This window comes from Paralichthys olivaceus, chromosome 7 (genome assembly GCF_024713975.1).
Source record: "Paralichthys olivaceus isolate ysfri-2021 chromosome 7, ASM2471397v2, whole genome shotgun sequence".
Lineage (NCBI taxonomy): Eukaryota > Metazoa > Chordata > Actinopteri > Pleuronectiformes > Paralichthyidae > Paralichthys > Paralichthys olivaceus.
The window spans coordinates 7,221,090-7,237,028 of record NC_091099.1 but is presented as its reverse complement, the minus strand read 5'-3'; the positions used below and the strand labels follow the sequence as shown (position 1 = coordinate 7,237,028).

The following is a 15,939-nucleotide window of genomic DNA, read 5'->3' as shown; positions in this document are numbered from 1 at the left end:
TACATGACAAACAGTCGTATTAAATAGCTTTAATAGAAGAAAATCAGAATTGGAATGCATCCAACATCTTGGTCGTTAACAGTACTGCTTGTAAAACACTGCAGGCTTCAGATGTTCATGTTGGTGGGGATGGAGCTTCTACTGGCCTGTCAGCCTGCAGGTTATACTTCTCAGCACAGGCTTGGGCAAAGCTGTCCCCATCGGCCATCGCCTCACAGGACCGAATTAACTATGACAAACGATGGCAGCGGAAAAAAACCTCCAAGTCGACACTAAATCCACAAGTTGCATTCCTGCATGTGAGCATTTTAAGTTCTGGAGGGCATGTCACACTATTCTAACCTACAAATAATGTTCAGCTTTCCAAGTCATTACACAACTGTAACCGTGTATCACAATATTCAATATATATAAAAAAGCATTTCACACAACGACACACCAAATCAATAGAAGTCATTTTCAGGATGAAAAAGTCTGCTGCTCCTGGAGTTAGGACCGACTTCACACCTTGTTATCTGTGGGACAGACAAAACAAATGGTCCGTGTTGTAGTAAACTGAGACTGAGGAGGCATTCGTTCACATTTTACATTCAATTAACTACAATAAAGGACCCAGGCGAAGCAAAATAAATGTGAAATCCTAGGTGGAGAGCTAACTGGACTTCGTTCATACCTTCATTATGAGCCTTGACCCTCTTTAGGCTTTTCTGGTGGTGCCTCGATCTCTTCAACACCAGCCTGGGTCATCAGGTCAGCGATGTTCTTCTCCAAATCGTCAATACGTGTGCTCATCTCATCAAGTGGAAAGGCAGTTAAGGTAAATTACTTAAAACAATACTATAAAATAGGCAAAGTCAGTCAGTATTCATTGGAAAGAAAGTGCAGCAAAAAGGAGACGTTGAATTAAAAAATGAAAAATGAGTTTAATGGTGGCTAAGAATAAAATGATATTGAACGTTAATGAATATTTTTGTAACAGGATATTCCTTCCGATGATCTGGTCTGACATGGTCTGGAACTTGTCCTGCATCTGTTGCAGCAGAGTCTGGACCTGGAACACAAACAGCACAAATACTGTAAGTGATTGGTTCCAAGAATGGTGAGTGTGACATTATCATGAATTTGAATTCTAAATTGCAGCAAACCATTTTAACAATATAGGGCAGTGTCACCACCAACTATGACGCACCACGCCTGAGCTCTATGAATGATTTTAAAGGAAAAAAAGGCAGCGAGACAATACTAACATAAGAATGGTGTTTCCTTGACAACAATGTAAAAGCTCTGTAACCATTGGAGATGATTCTGATTCACTGCAGAACAGTGAACGCATCAATTCATAGTATTGTGCATTTCTTTATTTTTCACATAATGTGTCGATCACAGTATATTCATCCCATCTGACACCGATCAATGATTTGATGAAATGTGTCTTAAAGACACATTTTATAACTGTCTTAATTATCTTTTATTTCATATCAGTTTGACCCTTTTCTCCTCTAGAATGTATTCATATATCTGTGGTCTAATGTTTGCCCTAAAATCTTCAGTTTTAACTTGCAAAGCACCTTATAAAAGTTGTTTATTTTTCATCATCCACCATATCACTTTACATTTCATCCTCACATGCATTTAGTAAAACTCTGATCGTGAGACAATGCAAGGATAAAATAAAGTGAATAGGTGAAAACAACTCCATGTGCACCCCCTTGAACATTTATAGAACAAAATTGGACATTTTTAGTAGCTTAACACCAAATTCTGAGAATTCTAATTGCATAAGATATTTATTGTATTATTTACATTTAATCGTTTTTTGCAGAGATGAACATTTTGTCCGAAGACTCGTGGCCTCTTCTTCCAGCTCATCACCATGACAACACTAACACAACCTCAGCTATCTGTTAACACAACGATGCACAGATTTCATTTTACATTAAATGTGTGAGTTCTGACTGAACCTGTAAATTATTCTGCACGAGCGACAACTGCAAAGTTACGTTTGATGCAAATGTAGCTGTAGCCACACACACGTTAGCTTGAGCAGTTTATGTAACACGAAGCGTCTGAGTAGTTGTGATGGAGTGATGCGACTCAGAAGAGCAACAGCATCACCCACACAACATGGAGGAGCTACACCACAGTTCCATCAAACACTCGCTCTGTTATTAAACAGTCAAACACAAATACGCTTCGCATTAGCTAAACTCTAGCTAGCCGTCGCTTGCTAACTAGCTAACGACAGCTCGCCATCTTTAGCATCCTTGTTGCCGTCGCTGAGCTACTGTAGTTAGCGCGGGCGAAGGGCTAATGGCGACTCACCACGTTGGTGAGGTCCTGCACAGACTTGGGGTCCGTCTCGGACATGTTGTGTTGAGTATCGGCGCCGACACGGTGAGGAAAGTCCAAATGTTCAGGAGGCTAACTCGCTAGCTGCTTGAATCGTCGCACCTTCACTGCACTGTCAGCTGTTCTCCCGGAAGTCTCGCGAGAGTTGACCCGCGAGTGGGAGTTGTAGTTTTTAAGCACATTGTAGTTTACTTCTCCTCGTGGCCTCAGGAACTTTCAGTGCTCCTTGTGTAAACTGTATAAATGTTTATTTTCTATAATCATTACTTATCTACACATCCACGTTATGAGGACACTGTTTTCCTTGTGGGGACAAAAATGAAATCCTCATAAATCATTAAACTTTATTGTGAAGAGATGTTTTCAAGTTAGGCTGAGGTTGGATTTAGTTTAGGTTTAACTTATACTTCAGTAGAATAAAAATCTTTTAATCATGTGTCAACGTCACTGTCAACTTTATTTATGTTGCACATTACAAACAACTTGTTTGACCAAAGATCTTTACAGAGTAAAATGTATAACAAGAAAACAGCAATATATCATAATGATAATAAAATCAAAGTTCAGCTAAGACAATGTGTGTGTATATATATATAATATAGAGTTCTATCAGTCAGCTGGACAGAACTGAAGAGGAGGGGGGGTCGCAGTGATCTATTCCACACAGTTAATGTGCAGTGACCTGGGTGACTTCACATCATAGCTGTTGAGTTCAAAGCGAACTTGTCCAGATTCATTATCACAGTATATATACCGGCCACCAAAGTATTCACCGTTATTTCTGCAGGAACTCTCAAAGCTGATATCACTTGGTGTGACATGTTAGGCTAATTCTGAACGGAGACTTTATTCATTTTAATAATAAGAGTGATCCCAAAGATACAGAGCTTATAAATGTAATATTTTCTGTTTTCATGCATTTCTTAATTTCCTTTTATTTTAAATGTCACTTTAGCATGTTCTTATGTTACTTCAAATCTGGTCTTTTCTATGAATTTTTATTTTATAAGGATGTTTGTATTTGTATCTATATTACATATAAAGCACTTTGAGCTGCATTTCTTGTATGAAAGGTGCTATACAAATACAGTTTATTAATATTATTATATACCTATTTAAATGAATATATCTAAACATATTCTCCTATTCTCATGTGTTAATCACACATAAATACTCAGATTGTGTATCTGCATATATTTTTGTACACATGCACACACGGCGATTCTGAATAAAAAACGTGTTGGTGCTGTAAAATATATACAAAAATACTAATACCTCAGAATCACAACACAATACACGCAATAAATCAGTCAATTCAAAGCAAGGGGCGGTGAATATATACTGCACAAGGACAATACACAAGTTTTCTTACAATTAGATTTAAGTTGCATTACATTAATATAAGTTAAAGTAACCGTGTATGTGTGTGTGTGTGTTGTTGTGTGATCGGGCGCGTGCACGTGTCTCCTCCTCTCATGAGCCAGATATTTGAAAGTGAAGCTGTGTGAGGAGCAGAGTGTGTGTTCTCACGCTGATACAGTGTGTGTGTGTTTGTGTGTGTGTGTTAGATAAAGAGAAGTTTCAGGGACGTGAATGAAGCTGAAGCCCGGTGAGTTAAACTAAAAGATATTTTTTCTACAACACGTTCAAAGTTAAAATCTGGAGAGGAAATCCTTCCCGGGAGCGACGGACGCTGCGCGTGTTGGGACTGAGCGTTTCAACGACTCAAATTACTATTAAAGAAAACACACGCAAAGTTCCTTTGAGGATTCTGGAGAAATAAGATTATCTCTACTTCTGAGTTCAGCTTCACACTCGTGTTAAAGCTGCTGACGGTGGGAGTGAGTTTCTCTGTGTCATGTTACTGAAGCTGCTGCAGCTCCAGAAGCCAAAAATTGATGTGCGAGAGCTCAGGCATGTTTGGCCCAACCCCATGAAGTTATGCTGTGCTTACATAACAACACACTTCTCATACAGGAGGTGGTTCAGTGTGTGCACTGTGTGGTTTAACACACACACACACACACACACTGTGCCTGCAGAGGGAAATAGTCTGGATGGTTAAATTCTTGAATAATGTTTAACTTCAGTTAAACCTTATGAACGTTTTTCATTGGTTGTGTTGTTGAAGAGCTGCAGGTTTACATTCACTCTGCACTGTTAGTAATCTCTTAAACCTTTTAAACTTAATGAGACTCTGTGAATCTCCGGAGGTATGAGAGGCAATATGGGTGAAAATTATGCATCAATATCAGTGGTAAAACTCTTCTTTATTATCAGAAACTTGATAAATAACATATCTGAGGTTGATTAATTTCTTGTTTTACCTCCTCACTGTTCATGCTGAATGCACAGATTATATGGATATGCACATTTTGTTATATTGCTATTGATATAAAATCATATTGATGTAATTATTGATATTGTTCTGTTTCACGTGGGAGGTGTGTTCTTGACTGGAACGGTATTATGTTGTTACCTACCACCAAGTTATGTGAAATAACAGATGGACAATAAGTACATTTCCCTATGCAAAGCTGCATCTGCTGCTGTGGTGAAACAAACAGCAGAGTGCTAAAAAAATAAGTTCTAGACAACCTGTTGGTGAGGTTTTCTTTTTGTACAGTCATGTTCTATAGTTCTTCTTCTTCTTGCGCTGACCCAGAGTCGAGTGTTTTGCTGAGCTCTTCTGAATGACTCATCAGCTGACTGGCTGCCAAAGATGTTGCCTATGGGAACAAAGGGCTTTATGTTTACATTACGCTGGCTCTCTGTTTTAGACGGGACACATGAAAATAGTTCTGTTTGGGGAAATGCTAACTAGGGAGTAGACTTCAGAAGTTATACATGTATGACCGAGTGGGTTTATAGGCCCAAATTCAAGAGTAGAGAAAAAAAGATAGACATTTCAAGAATAATGTCATAATATTACAAGAAGAAAGTAATAATCTACTGAGGAAAAAGTCAGAATATTCCAAGAGATATTAAAGATTTTCTTGAGGAAATATTCAGCATGCATGCTTCTCTCTGTTTGCTCAGGAAGTGTAGGTCATGATTTTGTGTACACAGCAACGTGCTGGCTGTTACAGTAAACACAGTCACAAGCATAGACAATAAAATAACTGTGTGCACTGTGTTGCAATCTGAGGGAAGTTGGTTTGTGAGACATCTCACTAAGTCATACAACACAAGTTCACTGACTATTTTATCAGCAATGTTGACAACTGCTATTCTAGTGTCAAGAAAAAAGTCTCGAAAAAGTCATCAAATAATGGATTAAAAACCAAACTTACTGAATAAATGAATCACCTATCAATGTTAAGAACTCACTAAAATGACAGCATCTTTCTTTGAAAACATTTTTTACATTTACTTTGACTTTTTCATTTGGTCTCTGTCCCATCCACTAACAAGGAGAAGTCAGGGTTTATTATTTACACTGCAGCCAGCTCACAGGAGGTGGGAGGGACCCTTGGCTGTGTTGTCATGTCGTCCATCGGAACTCTGAAGCTGCAAGAGCTGAATGGAATCCTGTTACCTTTCTGTGTCCAAGCTGTGACCTCCAGACGCCCCTGAGCTTCTCTCCACGTGATGGATGCAGAGGTGGTTCTGCAGGAGGAGGATGGCTCATGGACGCTCTTGTCCTGGCTGGCGTCCTGCGTCATGGTGTTCGGAGGGGCCCTGCCCTATGTACCGCAGTACCAGGAGATCCAGAGGAGCAGCAACACTGAGGGCTTCTCCACCAGAGTGTGCTTGGTGCTGCTCATCGCCAACATCCTGCGCATATTCTTCTGGTGAGCATGAGAGGGGAAGTCCTTCTTCGTCTTTAAGATTTTTTTCTGTGTATTTTCCTGCTTTTGTTGACATTGCTCTTGATGTCAGAAGAACAGGGATAAAAAGATTGATTATATTATCAGAAGCACCTGCTGCTCGCTCTAAAACATTCAAACACACAAGGAGAGGGGAGGTTATCATCTTGCACAACAGAGCATCAAGTCATTTTACTTTTGTCTGTCCTACTTTGCTCTATGTGTGTACAAGTTCCCTCCTGTGACTGGTGTGTCGGTCATTTCTTTTCAGGATAGGAAAGCAGTTTGAGCTGACCCTGCTGCTCCAGAGTGTGGTGATGATCCTCGCCATGTTCGCCATGCTTCACCTCTGCTGCATGGTCCACAACACCAACCGAGTGAGCACCAAGCAGCACAGACTCACAGGTAACCCACTCTGTGCCACAAACCCATTTTGACTGACAGCAGTCATAACAAACCACAGAATATTAGCAGACACAACAACCTCATCATTTACAGGGTGATGTGTACAATCATTTCAAGGCAGCATATGACACATCCACCACTTCCCTGTGCCAGCACTTTAGATGCTGAGCTCTTCAACTCCTTCCCCTCACCAAAAGATGGGGCTATTGGAAAAGCTTACGTTTCAAGGCTGTTGTTTTCAAAATGCTTTTTCCTGCGTCAGCCACTGTTCTCCTGTCGTCTTATTTTAATTTTCTTTATGCTCAACTGAATGGCTGCTGTTGGCTCCGTGTGTCTCGACATTGAAAAATATTCTTCTAAAAGTAATAACAGTATTACAGATGTTAAGAGATGTGAGAAAGTGCAAGGCAAAGCAGAAATGTCCAGTAGGATGTATTAGTTGGTGCATTATCATGCATGTGTGTGTGGGGAGAAAGTGGAAGAGGCATCGTTGTTGGGTAAGATGGAGGAGATGAAGGAGGAGATGAAGGAGAAGATGAGGGGAGCTAATATTAAGCAGACCAATATCGGCAGCCACTGTGCAGTGTGTGCATAAGTATGTGCATGTGTGTGTGTGTATCTTAGGTTTGCGAGTGCAGGAGGAAGCCCATCCAACCTTGTGTTCAGGGTCACTCTTTATAGGCGTCTGTCTTTTATGGTTAATTGTCTTTTTTTCACGCTGGAGTTGATTGCTTTTGTAAATGTGCTGACAGAAATTCAATCTTAGTGTCGTTTTTATTCGATATCGCTGCGATCATGCAGAGCAGGAGGCGTTTATTAAAGCCATACATTATCAGAACTGTTTGATTTTATCATGACTGATGAGTGAGGATGGAAGTATTTGTTTACCAAGAACAACACAATGTGAGTGTGTTTGTTATCCTGTCAGACATGAGAGTTAAGATCATCGTGTTTATATCTCATCATCAGCCACTGTTTTATTCAGGCCTGCGTTTGAACTTGGTGAATATAAGACGGTTGGTGGAAGTTTCTTATCATTTTATTATTATGCCTACGTGCCAGCGACACCCAGTGGTTGGAGGCAGTATGTGTTGTCCGCCCGTCTGTCCCATTCTTGGGAACACGATATCTCAAAAAGACCTTTAGGGAATTTATTTTAATGTGGTACCAACATTACGTTGGGCTCAAGAATGATCTCATTAGCTTTGGTGGTCAAAGGTCAACATTATTGTGACCTCACAACATACGGTTTCCCTTGTGAACATGATATCTCAGGAACATCTCCAGGTAACTGCTTAGAATTTGGTGAAAACGTTCACTTGGACTCACAGATGAATTCAAAAGTCAGGTTCAAAAGTCGGGATCCTCTTGAACGTGATGGTCTGCCTTTTGGGGAATTTCTCCCAGTTTGACCAGTTGTCACTTGGACTCAAAGATCAATTGATAAGATTTCATTATCTCTAAGGTCAAAGGTCATGATGACCTCAAATGAGTCTGACAAAAAAATTTAAATAGTCTTAAATTGCTGTGGTTGGTGGAGGCTAACAACTGCAGGGCTGTAACTCTAGTTTATCTGAACTCTGTATTAGTTCACATGTTACAGCGAAGAATAAATCCTAGAGATGTTTGATCCATCAACTTTCAGCCCAGGATTAATTCTTCATATACTAGTTTGTCCGTCACTTATACTCAGCATGACCACCCTCTCACGTCCAGGATCCTGGCTCTGAAGGGCGATCCTGGGATCCTGTTTCACAAAGTGCGTGTTCGAAGGGGGATGGTGGGGTAGGGACAAGAATAGCTCAACAGCACTTCGTCCCAACTCTCCTCCTTCCACCATCCTTCAGTCTTTCCTACGGATCAGGGTCATCTCCATGTCAAGCAGCTTCCTCGCATCCCATTTGTTAGCATCACTTCCAAATATATGACTGTTTTTTAAAACCCTTAACGCCGCCGTCAATTCACAGCTGCCTTTGTTGCTCTTTGCCTTTCTTTTCCTTCACATTGCTTATTATTTTCCCACTTTCTTCCCCTCTTCCTCTGTCTCCTCACCTCCTCCTGCCCTCCTCTTGCTGTTTCACCTGCTCCCACCTCTTTTCCTCCTCTTCATCCTCCGGTAGGGTCATCATGAGACCACCAAAGAGCACGTGTGTCCTACCGAGGTCATCTATGATCCTCGCGCTCGCCTGCCAACACCTGTTCCCCACTTACTGACCTAATTTTTCACTTCCTGCAAACACAGACTGACAGATAAGGTGATAAATGCACTTTGTCTGTGCAAATACTAGTTACGCACATGATTCCTTTTACAACCTGCTGATGGTGCTGACTCACCTCAGCCTCCACCTTGTCTGGTTTCCTCTTTCCATCCTTGTGAAACCTTTCTTACTTCAGTTTATATTTCAGTGCAGTATGTCTGATGAGGCCTTTGCTGTTCATCACCACAGGGTGTTAAACGTGCCTCTGATGAACTTTGGCACACAGCTTTGATTCATGCATCGCTGATGTCATCCACTAATGTTACTAAAATGATCTTAAAAGAATCATAATTTGTGTTTGTTTGTGTGAGTCTGCTGTGTTGCTAGTTTCCCTCTTGCATTCATGATGTAGAGATATTAGAGTTATGGTAATAGTAATGGGAATAATAATGATGACTCTGATAATTATAGCAATATAGTTATAATAATGACATGAATAATTATTGAGCACAATGAAAATGCAGATTGTTTCTTATTTTCATTTTAGATGATGCTGAGTGAGAATAAAAATAATTTACTTGTCAAATCAAGTCACCTTCATTATTATTAATGACTGGCTGAATCAGGATGTTATTTTTCTGTGTGTGTGCATATACGTGCGTTTGCGCACATTGGTATGCTGTACATTAGCTTTTACTTATGCTGCCCTAAAGTGAAGGTCCTGAAACTACAGAATGAAAGATCAGCTGATTAAAAAAACATACTCTTTTTTAAATCGGCGTCAGCAATGTTAAACAGCACTTTAAATGTTGAACTTCACATAATCTAAGTCGTAACCTGTTTAAATATGATTAAATGCGTTTGACATTTGCTAAACTAAACAAAAGTTAAAGTTTGGTGACTAAAACCTTTGTCATGGTCTCTGCTGAGCTGAGCTGGAGTTGTGACTTTGCAGTGACTTCCAGTTGTCGCCCCTGGGCGCCACATTAACAGTCCCTCATGATACAGGGATTGGGAGGCTGATAGGAAAGAAGGGAGAGGAGACGTTCAAAGACAAATGTGACCCGAGGCTACAGCGTCAGTCTTGGTGCATTGAAAGCAACTTTGAACAAGTAAAAACAGAAAATGCAAGAGCTGGGGAAATGTTGAGTAAAGGTACATTGCTTCTATGTAATAACAGCGTTAATCTGAATCAATGATAATTCAAAAATGATCATTCTAGGGGTTAATACAAATAATCTAAGATTTAGAAAATTAGAAAGACACCCCCTCTTCTGTTCGGGACCAAGTAAAGCACATTCTAACTATTATTTAAGAAATGTATTTCAGCTTTTAAGATATTTTTATTGTAACTTGCACGCACAGTATTACAGGTTTATTTCTTTACATTAAACCAGGCAATGGCAGCTCTTGCCTTCAGTCCCATTTTGTGAGTCACTGGGCACAGAGCTACTCGTCCTATTTAACATGCTGTTTGTGGGAGTCAGCGAGTGCTCACCAGACCATAAACAGAGGAAGAGATGGGACTCCTGATAGCCCCAATGACCCTGCGGTCAACCTTAAAGCCGTTACCGTTCAAGTGGTGAAAGCAATTTCAATTTGCTTTAGATAACCTCTTCAGGGGAGGTTGGACAGAGCAGATATTGGAAGCGTGATAGGAATTATTTAAAGAGTATGGGCTCAGTCGCTGGCTAATTCACCGTCTCCTCTGTAGTGTTGCAAAAATGAACTTTCACTCTGCTTTTATTCTCCCAGGTGAGAATTCATCATGCCAGCAATTTATTTCCACATAAAGCACAGCTCTGTTTTTATCCAGCTACAGCTCTGTTCAGCACTGAGCAGAGGAAATCAACTGATTTGACTTCATTGCTGTTATTTTCTTCTCAAGGAAAAACTTGATTATAAATGAGAGTTGGGAATATTTAACTTACTTTAAATTACACCTCCGCTATTTAAAAATGTGTCTAACTCAGTGGTCGTCATATTTTATTTTTTTATTTTTGTTTCATCTTGATTCACATTCCTTCCTCATTTCCTCCGAGGCCAGCGTGGTTGAAATGAGAGAAAGTCTGGATCTCGTGTGGTGATCAGATTTAAACACTGTGCTGACTTTGTTTTGGAAGACTGTGACAACAAACACACACACACAAACACACTCACACACACACACACACACACACACACACACACACACACACACACACACACACACACACACTTGCCAGTTTGAAATTGCCTGAAAATCTGACAGCCTGAAATCAGGTGTCATCTGTCAATAACAGCAACTTCAGCACCCACTCTGGGATTCTTTAAGTCTGGCTCCACTCTCTGTGTGCTTGATATAAACTCACAGATTTGAGGCAAGAGACTCAAAAGCCTCCCCAGTTTAACCAGCTCATCTTACAATGCATGAACAAATCTCAGTTTTTTGTCTCACATTCTTGTAACAACTCCCATAAGTCTGGTCGATCCAGGGATGAAGTTAATCAAAAGTACAACCGGCTGCGTTACTTTCTTAGATCCATGTTATTTGGTTTTGCCTGGAGCTCTTCTTGGTTGAATAATGCAGCAGATCTGTGGTAAAATTGGGGAAATATCCTTCCTCCCATTTCCTCTGCAGGCTGATAAGATCCATCACTTTGTCTCTTATTGTTGTTGTATTCGGATTTCTCCAGCTGAGATTGTTCTCATCAGAAAAGTTGTCAACTGCATTTTTAATGGCCCCTCTGTTATTGAAACACTCCCTCACAATGTCTGCAAAGTAAACACTTGTGCTTCACTAGAAACCAAACAGTTTTGTGTGTCACTTCTGTGAATCATTTAGCGGTCGACACCAATCGATTGTTAAGATTTTGTTGTCCTTTAATTAGAGCAGTGGGCTTCTCATTCTATCAGCTGCACTGTGGGAGTTTGTCACTGAGGTTCGAATAGAAGCAAATCACACCATTTAAAAACAGACTTCACATCATCTTCAACAGTTTTCTACAAAGAAAACCTCATTAGTCTGTGCTCTTGTAATTTCCTGTTGAATTTCTATGGTGCAAGCATTTCTCTTTTTACTGAAGTACTCTCCCTCACCACACTCATTCTCTTCCTCTTTATCTTCATCCTGTGTTTGTGAAGAAGTTTGTGGCTGTTGTTTCAACATGTCCGACTCATGTGATGGTTGGTTTAACCTGTTTACCCTCTCGATTAAGTTAAAGCATACATGAAGGTCACTTGGAGAGCACATACTTCCTCCAAGGCCATCGCCCGATCATGCCATGTTAAAGAAAGAAATCCTGGATCCTCAGGTTTATCCGCTTGGGTGAGGCCAATCCCCTCCAGAAAAAAAAAGGCAATTACAACATACCCTTCTCGGTGGAGGCAATAAAGATACAGTGCTGCCCCCAAGTGGCACTAGGATGACGATCTTTACAGCCTTTGTTTAAAATGGAAATCATTGCAGGCCATAAACAGGTTCTCTGCTGGCTGCAAGTGGTCCAGAGGCCACGCAAAGACTATCAGGGGTCAAACTTCTCAGGTCAAGTCAAGTGCATAAGTGGCTGCTTCACACACTTAGTTGTTGAGAGTCAGAGTGTCACATTAAAGGTGTTTTTATTTGCCCCTTGCATCTTATAGGCAGAAACAGTGAACCTTTACACTTCTTTGTGTGTATTGCATTTGCATTTATTTCTGACGTTGAGTTCTGTCGCAGTAATGTAATCAGTGACTGGTGCAGTGCAGCGGATGACTCTACTACTGACCCGTATCTGCAGCACTCAGGCAGCAGCGCAAACACATGCACACTCGCAATTTTGTGCAACTCAGCCAAAAGCATTTACATATCGTACACCACGCAGGAAAATATTCTGTTTGCTCTCGTCAAGTGTGCTTAATTAAAACTCCTGATAACAGTAAAGTTTAATTAGCCAGTCAAATTAAGTCAGGCAGGTGAGAGCTGCTTTATTAACAGACAGAATATTGGATTACTTGAGGAGAATATTTAAAAAATGCAAATTAAAAAAAAAATTATCACAGAATAGCAGAAACGTGCAACATTCTCCTGAACCAAAGATAAGTTTTGTAATTACCTTTAGGATTGACGAGGTTGTTTTCCCTGTCATTGTTTTGCTTTGTGTAAGAGACATTTTGCTGTCGGTGTGTCAGTGTGTTGGGAGTATTCACAGGAGAGGGGTGGAGGAGTGACTGTTCTTCATGTGTGATGGCTGAAGGTGACCATGCAGCTCTCACGGACTGTCACAGGCTGCTGTAACACATTCCCGTTTCCTCCATGTGATGTCGTTTGTCAAATGAATAACCTGTCAAAAAGACTTAAGACTCTGAAGTGATCATCAGCTCCTCCTCAGAGGGGAGACATCAAGTGAGTTCTTATTTGCACTGTATTTCTACTCAACTTTTAAATATTTTTTGTATAAATCTTTTTATTTTGTTTTAGATTTAAACTGGAACATGATCACATTTTTCTCTAAATATGCAAAAAAAAGCTATGTATACATGATTCATGGTATCTTTTCTTAAGAAAATCAGCTTAAAATGTTTTACAATGAAAAAAAAACATGCACTTCACCCAATGTAAAAAAAAGATACAAAATATTTCAAAAAACATTAACCTGAGAAAAAGATTGGAAAATAACAGTCCACTTCAGCCCCCTTGTGGTTGGATGTTGTTATGACGATAGCACTAAGTGTGTCAATCTTTAAAGTAATGCGTACCTGTGAGACCGACACTTAACAGAACGTAGAAATTGTGGGGCGACTGTGGCTGAGGGGGTAGAGTGACTTTAAGAGGGTCGGTGGTTCGATCCCAGGCTTCCCCATCTGCATGCCTTAGCCAAGATACTGAACCTCATATGAAAAGTGCTGCCCACAGATGCACTGTATGAGCGAATGGGTGAATGGCAATACATTGAAAGCTGTAAAGCACTTTGAGTGATCATCAAGACTAGAAAAGCTCCATATAAATACTGACCTTTCATTAATTACACCCAAGTATTCAGGTCAAAGGTCCAAAATAAGTAAAAACATGAGCTACTGCATTAAACTGAAGAGCTAAAGGGTTTATAAATATATGGAATAAAAATCATTTAAAGATGATGACAGATAAAAAATCTACATAAAGGTTTGTAGATAATGTGCTAACATGAGAAAACACTTGTGTCCTTTGTCCTTTTCGGACTCTTGCAGTGAATGGATGGAATCTAACATCAGGGACCATTCACCACAGATCTCTTGGTCCTTCAATGTCACAGCCTGAATATATGTTATTGTTTCACAGCATAAATTAATGAGGAAACCTTTTTATCAGGCATTTCATGCAAGTGTGAATCTGATTTGTTCGTAATTGACCCACCTTGTCCAGAAAAGGTCGCATCAAATAGGACGGAAACTCTGTGATTTCAAATTGGAATAAATTTAATTTAATACTGAGCAAATTTCTCAGCCGCCTCTCTCCGTCTGCCCTGATACACGCTGGTTATTAATGGACGTGGGTTAGTTATTCATGAATTTGCCTCTGACCCTGTGGAACTGTTTTGGTCATTCAGAACAATGTGCCGCCTCATTAGACCGGCACAAGAGAGAAGAGCTAACAAACAGGGACCATCTATCACCATCCATTTCTGTCACCGAACCAGCACAGTGTGTGTCTGTGTGTGTGTGTCTGTGTGTATTTATTTGTTATTGTTTGTTTAAAGAGACAATCTGTTATGTGTGTTCTCTACATTTGAGTGTGAGTGACAGACCTTTAGGCCATATTGCACATGTGTTTTGGTGTTATACCAGATCGTGTGTGTGTCCGTGGTGTCGATTAAGACGTCCACCCCAGTATCAGGCGGCCTGAGGTCTGCTAACAGAACAGTCAATACCTTTGAGTGACTGTTCAGTCGATGACAGACTCGGCCTCAGCTTGTTCAGTACGGCAGAGCTGTTTGTTTTATGTGGCAGAATATATTGTAACAATAAATTGTCCTACCTTTCTGATACAGATATTAGTCAGTACATTTATATACCATAATACAATTGTATTTAAGTATTCTGACAATGAAGCGACAGACTAGATTTCTCAAGTTGTGGTTGTTACGATGACAAAATCTGAACACCTGGTTCCTGCTGCTGTAGATGTGTCAGATTCCATATAGATCAAGGACAGAACAAATAACACAAACCAACCAGGGAAAATAAGAAGGTTGTGTTCAAAATCAATCACTCCTCTCTACTCACTGCATTGGGAGTTCCATGTAGAGGAAGTTATAGTGAGCTCATCTGCAAAATGACAAAGAAACTTTCAGACGCTAAACATTTTCTCTGCAGCGGTGAACACGTCGTCGTTGTTGCAGAATTAAAGCGTTCCGTATCAACATCAGCAGGTGCTTACTCAGTGTGCTGAGCTTAATTTACCACATGAAATACTGGATAATATTTAACGTGTGCTAAAACATTCAGTTCTTTTCAATCAAGGCTTTTCTGTTTGCTCCTGAGTCACATCTGAAGCTTTTTATTATTTCTTTTTATTCCGACGTGACATAATATTGTTTTCACATCAGACAGTTCTGTCCTCTCATCTGTTGCTGTTTTACTTTCATTCAGTAGGAGCACTGTAATGTTATCTCATTTTACTAAGTTAGGGACCATTGCTTATTTTTCATGATGCATTGTGGGATACAATGAGTCTGTTGTTTAGTGTAGAACACACACATGCACACACACTCAGCTTCTCATTCTTAACTGATACTGAGAGTCGGTTTAATAGACAAACGTTACTGGTTGTTCATCTTATGAGCCGTCAATAATTAAGGCTAATTCTGTAAGAAACTTTTTAAAAGGTGATACTTGTTTGTTTGCTCTCTGCTCGCTGCCGTCAGAGTTTATGTGCGAGGGAAGAAGCTTTTCTGAGTTTGACGTCTTCTGTCTAGTGGATAGTGTCACGTCACTGACAGGTTGACATTCTCACTGATTCATTAAGTGAATTAACTTTACACTTTTGAACCACGACTAAGGTATTTGATTCAAGAATACAAAATAAGATGTGTAAGATATTCTAACAATATCAATATCGTACTAACATTGTTTGACCTGCTCTGTCAGCAGTTTCCTCACGTATGGAAAATAAAATCACTATGACTTTCATTCATTTTCTTGCTCCTGCAGGTTTTTTTCTGAACTCAATGGGCGATTCT

General features: G+C 40.0%; 2 protein-coding genes across 2 annotated transcripts in view; one reads left to right on the top strand and one right to left on the bottom strand.

The window, feature by feature from the left end:
- Nucleotides 1-14: 14 nt before the first annotated feature.
- Nucleotides 15-2,547, bottom strand: hsbp1b (heat shock factor binding protein 1b). Its single transcript, XM_020079261.2, has 4 exons — nt 2,323-2,547; nt 985-1,051; nt 674-800; nt 15-515 (listed from the first exon to the last, which is right to left on the bottom strand). The coding sequence occupies exons 1-3, from the start codon at nt 2,365-2,367 to the stop codon at nt 679-681; spliced, it is 234 nt and encodes a 77-aa protein (XP_019934820.1). The 5' UTR covers nt 2,368-2,547; the 3' UTR covers nt 15-515; nt 674-678.
- Nucleotides 2,548-3,801: 1,254 nt separating this feature from the next.
- Nucleotides 3,802-15,939, top strand: part of LOC109623977 (solute carrier family 66 member 2) — a 45,887-nt gene continuing 33,749 nt past the window's right edge. The window contains exons 1-3 of the mRNA XM_020078451.2: nt 3,802-3,958; nt 5,903-6,143; nt 6,430-6,563. Coding sequence (XP_019934010.2) covers nt 5,941-6,143; nt 6,430-6,563 — 337 coding nt within the window. The 5' untranslated portion in view covers nt 3,802-3,958; nt 5,903-5,940. The remainder of the gene's footprint in view (nt 3,959-5,902; nt 6,144-6,429; nt 6,564-15,939) is intronic.

What these genes read in the sequence shown, in the direction of transcription:
- hsbp1b (XM_020079261.2), bottom strand. Translation starts at nt 2,367, where the DNA reads ATGTCCGAGACGGACCCCAAGTCTGTGCAGGACCTCACCAACGTG. An exon ending in TGCAGGACCTCACCAACGTG is followed by an intron (nt 1,052 to 2,322) that starts GTGAGTCGCCAT and finishes TTTGTGTTCCAG; the next exon opens with GTCCAGACTCTGCTGCAACA. An exon ending in AGACCAGATCATCGGAAGGA is followed by an intron (nt 801 to 984) that starts ATATCCTGTTAC and finishes CTGCCTTTCCAC; the next exon opens with TTGATGAGATGAGCACACGT.